The 8448-nt window shown below is 37.7% G+C and overlaps 1 protein-coding gene across 1 annotated transcript; it reads left to right on the top strand.

The window, feature by feature from the left end:
- The first annotated feature begins 6728 nt into the window (after positions 1 to 6728).
- On the top strand, positions 6729 to 7670 carry LOC128094104 (olfactory receptor 481-like). The gene has a single exon (XM_052712204.1). The coding sequence runs from the start codon at positions 6732 to 6734 to the stop codon at positions 7668 to 7670; it is 939 nt and encodes a 312-aa protein (XP_052568164.1). The 5' UTR covers positions 6729 to 6731.
- The last annotated feature ends 778 nt before the right edge of the window (positions 7671 to 8448 follow it).

The raw sequence follows: 8448 nt of genomic DNA, 5'->3' as shown, positions 1-8448 counted from the left end.
AGGATGTTGTTTACTGGGGTTTTGTGAAGCTTCACTTTCCACCATTTAAAAATACATTCTAGGAGGCAAACAGTCTTCACTTCTACACCTGGTAGATGTCTAGACACAGAAAAGTAGCTATAATTACTTGCATATTTTCTTCTTTCCTGGATAAATTTTTGGCATGTCGTGTTGGCTGGTTTTTATATCAGCTTGACACAAGCTATAGCCATTTAAAAAGATGAAAAAAAGTGCCTCATAAGCTTTGCATCGAGCCAAGTCTGTAGTGCATTTTCTTGACTGACAAATGATGTGGGGGAGCCAAGCTCACTGAGGGTAGTGCCATACCTGGGCAGGTGGTCCAGGATGGTGTAAGAAAGGTTGAACAAGCCGGGAAGAGCAAGACAGTAAGTAGTACTTCTCCATGGCTTCTGCAACAGTTCCTGCCTCTAGGTTTCTGCTTGAGTTCCTAATTTCCATGGATGATGGACTGACTATGAGCTGTAAGATAAAATAAACCTTTTCCTTCCCAAGTCGCTTTTAGTTATGGTATTTTATCACAGCAATAGAAATCTCAACTAAGACATATATAGAGTGCAATAAATGGATATGGATTGATAGTGTTATAACCATGTAGAGATATGAAATGTTTCTGTGAGCTTCCTAGAAATTATCTATTCAAAAATAGAAAATGACAAATTAAAAGTCTCCTAACCCCTTTATGACAAAACTTACAGTTTTACAAAATAAATCTATGCACCAACGTGCACACATACACAAATATGAATGCAAAATGATCATTTCTTTCTTCAAAGCAATTTAATTTTATTAATTTGATTTTTTTCTCTATAAAGCAATGCCATTATATTTTTAAAAAAATTTTAACATTTTATTAGTTATTTAGGAACTTGATCATCTTCATCACCCCTCCCCTCAAATTCTTCCCAGCTCCAACCCCACTTCCCACTCAACTTGTGTCCTTTTTTTTCCTTCTAGAATCAAGAACAATTTGTGTTGCCCAAATGTTCTTGGACATATGGCTTTCTACCAGAGCATGGTCAACTTACTAGGGGCTATGTTCTCAGAGAAAGTTGACTTTCCCTCTTCTAACGTCTATCGGTTGCCAATGGCTCCTCTGCTAGAGGTGGGACTTCATGCCCAGCTTCCCTTTACATAGGAGGCGTGGTCTGGCTTGAGCCTGCACAGGTCTTGTGCGTGCTGTCATGGCTGCTCTGAGTTCATCTGTGCAGCTGTTCTGCTGTGTCCAGAAGACACTTTCCTTTTTGTCACTTACCACCTCTAGATATTGTATTCTTTCCATCTTCTCTTCCACAATGAGCCCCAAGCCTTTGGAGGAGGGGTGACACATACATTTTCCACTTAGGGCTGAGCAAAAAGAATATTTAACCCCTCAAATTTACAGTTGTTATATATTTAGGAAATATTTATGTAAAGATGGAAAACGAAATTCCTGATGGAAGCTTTGTCCACAAATACCTTAATCCTGAAGCTGAATTTGAGGCTGTTAATTTGGTTGTGATATTCACCCCAAGAAAAAGGCAATCAATTAGTGCTTAAGCCATAATTCAAACTTCAATGTTTCTTTGGCAACAAGAGCTATTGAAGGTTGCTTTTCAACTCCTTTCCAGAGTAAGTTGGCTCATAGCTCTCCTGACTCCAAAGGCTATTATATTCTGCCTAAAGTTTTTGTGCTGCTGATAGCCAAAAGTTCAGAAAGATGTGATTTGGTCCTGGAATGCTTGGAGTTGAGGAACCTAAAGTAGGTCTATAAGCTGTGACCTACTGTTCATTTATAGGATCATAGGATAATGAACTGAACTATAGACTGAAAATGAAACATTTTATCTCTTAATGTAAGAACACACACATACTTTAATGAACTTCTACTTATTCCTTCATTTGTTAACATATTGAATATATATCTACACTCTGCTGTGAGTATTATCAACACTCATGCACAGCATGAAGCTGAGAATTGAGAATTTGGCGCTCTTCTTTTTTGGGATACATTTTTATATTAGTCAGTGTTCTACTTCTGTGAAGAGATAGCATAACTAAGGCAGCTGGTTATAAAAGAAAGCATTTAACTGGAGCTGGTTGTAGTTTCAGAGGCTTAGTCCATTATGACCATGACAGGAGGCAGGGGAGCAGGCAGGAGTTATGCTGGCAAAGAGCTATATCCTGATCCAGAGAGAGAGAGAGAGAGAGAGAGAGAGAGAGAGAGAGAGAGAGAGAGAGAGACTGGGCCTGGCATATGCTTTTGAAACCTCAAACTCCACTCTCAGTGACATACTTCCTCTGAGAAGGCCACATCTCTTAATCCTTCTAATCCTTTCAGAGTTTTAATCCCTGGTGACTAAACATTCAAACATATGAGCCTATGGGGGCCATTCTTATTCAGACTATCACATTCCACTCCCTGTTCCCCATAGGCTAGTAGTCATATCGTAATGCATAAATGCATTCAGTTCAACTTCAAAAGTCCCCAGAACTGATCACAATCTCAACACTGTTTAAAAGTCCAAAGTTCAAAGTTTCTGAGACTTATGGCAATCTTTAACTGTAACCCTCTGTAAAATCAAAATAGGAAAGCAGATCACATGCTTACAACATTCAATGACACAGCATATACATTACCATTCCAAAAGGGAGGAAGGGTAGTGAGGAAATGCTGGACCAAAGCAAGACTGAAAAACTACCTGGGCAAACTCCAAATTCTGCATCTCCATGTCTGATGTCCATGGATTCTTCAGATTTTCAACTCCTTTCAGCTTTGTTGACTGAAACACACTTCTCTCTCTTTGGCTGGTTCTACATGCAGCTCTCCTTGGTAGGTATCTCACTACTCTGGCATCTCCAACATCTCGGGTTCTCCCATAAGGTCCAGGCTTCACCTTCATAGTTTTCATACAATGACCTTTCTGGGCCTCTATTCAGGGACACCCTTGCCACATGCCTGGCCTCAGAGCTTTCCTTCGCTATGAGTAAGATTCCATACCCCCCTTTCTGTATCCTTGACTCTAAAGCCAGAATCACATCTGTAAATCTCCTAGAGGAATTGACATCAACATTTATCCTGAGCAAATGATAGAAAGCAGTTGTCAGAAAAACTAAACCAAGAAAATATTTGCCAGTGTGCCAGAGAGAAGACTTAGATCATTATGGAGGCTAAATAACAGAAAATCTAATAGTCATGATGCAATATTTTGTTAATACTTTTGAGGAAATGAAAGGACAAACACTCCAAGAAAGGAACAGAAACAAAACAAACCACCACATTCACACCTACAACAAAATACTCCATATATAAAACAAAACCCAAATCAAAACAAACAGAGACAGTTTAATCACAAAATACATACTCTGGAAAGATATGATAATAGTAGATTAGACATTAATTAAGAGGGAACAAATGAGCTGGAAGGTAGATCGTAGAAATTAGCCTGGTGAAGGATGGGGTGGAGATAGCCAAAAAATGAAAAAGAAATTTTAAATGCTCAGAAAAGAATGAGGAAGTCCAACAAATGCCTCAGAGGAATGACAACAATAATCAATTATGCACAGACTAGAGGACATACAATATTATGAACCATGATGACCAAGTTAAATCCTATACAAAATACAAAGGTAGAGAGTAGAATGGAGGACCTCTATGGCCCCATAATCTGACCTCAACAGTTACATTCAGTCCATCTCATTTTTTTTATGATGTTCTCAACACTTCACTTCACAAATTTGTTATTTAGAAACAAATCGTAAGTATTAAATTACTTCATCTAAAATCTAGAATGAGTCTTTTCAAGATGAGGGGCCAATAAAAACACAAAAACAGGAGACAACATCGTTAAACTAAAATTTCCTTTCACCGATTCATGAAATGCCACATCATATTTTATTTATGACATTTTAAACTTACTAAGCATTCTGAAACACACTGAGCTAGTTTCCCAAAATCTGCTGAACTTGCTGAAGTGGTACATAGAGGACCCATTCTCTCTGAAGGCCCCTTTCCCCTACAAGTATTTTACTTAGTGTGAGTTCACCATTCCTACTCTCAAGAGACTCTTTTACGGTGAACTTCTTGATTTATATTCCTGATCTATTCCTTTTTTTAAAAAAATGAATCTATTCCTTTTTAATGTTATTCCTTCTCTTTTCCCTCTTGTTCTCTAGGCACCTGGTGATGGCTATTTCTCACTGATGTCACAAATGATCACAGCTTAGTCCATGCTAATTGTGTTTATACAAATCAAATCTCAAAATTAATTAGATCATTGAAATTGTAATACTGAAGATAATAAATAAAGCCCTTGGGATTTGGTCAGCACAATAATAAATGAAAAGGAAAACACACTCAATTTTCACAGTCTCATTAAATTTTCTCCCATTGGACTTTCAATAAGATGCTAGCAGACAGGAGACTGTCTAGTGGTGAGGTACTTATGGTCTTACATCGCAAATGAGCCTGAGTTCTGCATAAGAAAGCCCAGCAGTACGAGGATAATTCCTGAAGCTTTTTATTATAATGTGTAGCTACAGGTAATATTCAGTCTTTGTTATTGATGAATACATGTCCCAGGAACAAAATTTGCAGTCACTTTTAATCTATCACAAATAAATCTATAATCTATAATGTCTATAGAGCAGCATCACAGTAATCAATCCTACATTGTTACCAAGGTATTATTACTTCAGATACTTCAAAGCTTGGGGACTTAGACTAAACAAGAAATGTAAATTCAAATTCAAAACCTATATTAGGATAAATCAGTATAAAAATTTTTAGGAGAGGGGACTACACATAGGGATTTGTTATTTTCTATTTGGGTTTGTTTTTGACCAAGGGATGAGGTTGAGATGGAAAGCTTTCCTTTTCCTCCTTGGCTAGTGTAAGGGGATGTTTTCACTGAGGTTGAAAGGGGGTGTTCTTGCATTTTCAGTAGCTATGGGGTGGAGGCAGGCATGGGAGCCTCTACTCTCCATGCCCCACTGTCTCACGTTCTTGCCTTCAATGCCTGCACAGCCATCAAAACACAGATCCTCAGCTGTGGAGTGGGGCTCATATCTCTACATAGTGTGTTTCTGTTGTAGCCAGTTTAATGCTGGTGATCAACTCCCAGTGAGAATATCTTTTTTTTCCCACCAAATCCAGTTTCTGAATTCTAAATAAAAAAATCAAATCATTAAGTGATTAGATAGTAGTCATGTATATTTATGGTGTACAACACGACATGATGTTTTGATGTATATCTTCATTGTAGAAAGGTTAAATCAAGTTGCTCACCACACCCATAACCTCACTGCTCTGTCAATTTTATATTGCTTTATTCTATGAAATGGACTTTTTTAGCTCCAGAATATGAATGGGATTGTCCATTATTTGTTTTTCTCTCCTTAATTTTCCTAACATAGTGTCTTCCAGGACTTTCTATATTACTACAATGATGAGATTTCCTTCCTTTTAAGGCAGCACAATATTTTCTGTGCAGGTATCATTTTAGAATAACATTCTAAGACAGGTGAGGTACTATTTCACTGTTAACTTAATTTGCATCTCTATAATGATTATAGATGTTGAACATTTTTCATACTTTCAGTACCTAAATTAATAGTATAAGTATTGAAAATATTTTAGAATATTTTCTCTTGACAATATTGTTTAAATGGAATATTGCCTTCATTTTGTTTATCTGTTCATTTCTTCTAATTAATTTTTTCTCAGTGACTTCTTGGTATTCCTACTACTTGTTTACTCCTACTCATGGTCTGACAGGACTGGCATATTATAAACATTTAGCATTTTCTTAATATAAGGTATTACCTTACCTAAATAAGATTAAGATAAAGAAGATTATAACATTCATATATAGTTCTTAAGATACAAATAATGACCCCCAAATAGATTTTGTTATGCTTTTCTCAGGATTAATCTCTATGTAAAACTTCCATTTTAATGATCTGTAATTATATTAACCAGGTAGTGTTAAGCTGCCCCAATAAATTAACCTTGGGAACATAGTGTGAGCTAATACAGAATAGCTTTGTCTCACTTTCCACTGCATGTACCATATATTCCCTGTTCTCACACTTGAAGTGCAGACTGGTAAAAGATGCCAGTATATTGCAGATGTAGCATGTGAAATATGCTACCATGGAAAGGAAGAGAGAGTTATCTATGAGTACTCTAATTTAATATTGAAAACACATACACATTCATTTTCACAACAGATTGGCATGCCCACAGTGGCACATACCTACAAGAAGACTGGGAAGGGTGGCCTCCGAGGGACTGAAAAATAGAGTTGAATTAGGTACTGTAAACATCAGCATATAAGCCCATCATTTCAACCATTTGGGGGTCTCAGAACATCAGAGTTCTATGAATTCATTCAACTATTTGGGATCTCAGAACATCAGTGTTCTGTGCATTCATTCAGACTCCTGACTTGGTCAAATGTCATATCTGTGAGTGAGTGAGTCCTGTGTTCTGATCTGAGTCACTGTCCAGTTTGTATCTGTGGCCTTAAGATAAATGGTGATTAGTATTCTGAAATCATGCATGATGTAACTTGGTTTCAGAACACGTGGGGAAGAATAAGCACGAGACCAAACTGAGATCCATATTTATTTTTAATGGGCCAAGTGTGGAATGGAGTATATCAATCATAAGGTCATTTAATGTATTCTGATAGCCACTGGTTTTTATTTCAATAGGAATCAGCTCACAAAAGATGGAAACTGGAAACCACACAATGGTAACAGAGTTCATTATTTTGGGGCTAACTGAGAACCCCACCCTTTGTTCAGTCTTCTTTGTATTGTTCCTGGGGGTCTACCTCACCACTGTACTGGGCAATGTCAGCATAATCCTGTTGATCAGAAGAAGCCCTCAGCTTCACACCCCCATGTACCTCTTCCTCAGCCACTTGGCCTTTGTGGACATTGGGTACTCCAGCTCAGTCACACCTGTCATGATTTTGGGTTTCCTGAGAGAGAGAACCACCATCCCTGTGGCTGGCTGCATAGTCCAGCTTGGCTCTGATGTGGTCTTTGGGACTGCTGAGTGCTTCCTGCTGGCTGCCATGGCCTATGATCGCTATGTGGCCATCTGCTCACCCCTGCTCTACTCCACTCTCATGTCTCCCAGGGTCTGCTTCATCTTATTGGTTATTTCCTATGTGGGTGGATGTGTGAATTCTTCATCATTTACTAGCTGTTTGTTGAGCCTGACTTTCTGTGGACCAAATAAAGTCAACCATTTCTTCTGTGACCTCCCACCCCTGGTGGAGCTCTCTTGTACCCATGTTTACATTGCTGAAATGTCTCCTGCCATCTCAGCAGGCTCCATCATAGTCATTACCCTGTTCATCATCATTGTTTCGTACCTCTACATCCTTCACTCCATCCTTAGAATGCGCTCTACTGAGGGCAGGCACAAGGCCTTCTCCACCTGCACCTCCCACCTCACTGCAGTCACTTTGTTTTATGGGACAGTTACATTTGTTTATGTCATGCCAAAGTCAAGCCATTCACCCAACCAAATTAAAGTGGTGTCTGTGTTCTACACAGTGGTGATCCCCATGTTGAATCCCTTGATCTACAGTTTGAGGAACAAGGAGGTAAAAGAGGCCTTGAGGAAATTGATGGCAAGAACACATTCCTCATTTTGAACAATATTCAGTGTGCATATATAAATATTTAAATGAACTTTTTGGGAAACATATGCAATAATTACATGTTGTTTGCCTTGTTTTACATAAAAAAAATCTCTCAAATGTACAGTGGCATTATGCTGATTAATGAAAACTTAGTACTTTTTAAGATTTTAATAAAATTGATCATTTGTACTAAAATCTGGACTCAAATTAAATGTATATATTTCATGGTTGTGATACCTGGGTGATGTAGACTTATTCTTTCTTTCATTCTGTTATTTAGGTAGTCCATGATTACAGATTACTTTCTATTTAGTATTGTGTTTTTAAAAATGTTAATTATCATCTTGGCAAATGCCATTTATTCTTTTTCAATCCTATTGATGACACTGTTGATGGAACTTGTCTCAGAAACTCTTGGCAACTCCTTCACAGGATCATCATGCATCTGGATATTGTGAAGTTCTACACTATACATATTTCAGTGGAATTAATTAAACTAATGTTTGAAACTTTTACACCTTTGCCAATGTTTTTCTTTATTTTTAAAAAGTTATCATGGTTTCTGAAAGGCCTCACAGCATTACTTTTAATAAAAATACTTTAATTCTAACAGTTTTAGCATCTTCTGCATTTTGAAGCCCAACTTTGTTCCTTGTGATGTTTGAGTTATTACTTAAGTGCTTCCTGCTCCCTGAGATGGCCTTGATCAAGCAGTTGTCTATTCACCTGTACTCTACCAGAATATCCTATAGGGTCTGAATCCCAAGGTGGTTTCCTATGTGGATGGTTG

Source organism: Peromyscus californicus, unplaced genomic scaffold, assembly GCF_007827085.1.
Source record: "Peromyscus californicus insignis strain IS unplaced genomic scaffold, ASM782708v3 Scaffold_4__1_contigs__length_199733344, whole genome shotgun sequence".
Lineage (NCBI taxonomy): Eukaryota > Metazoa > Chordata > Mammalia > Rodentia > Cricetidae > Peromyscus > Peromyscus californicus.
Note: the sequence above shows the minus strand (reverse complement) of the source record. Positions and strands in the feature narration are given on the sequence as shown.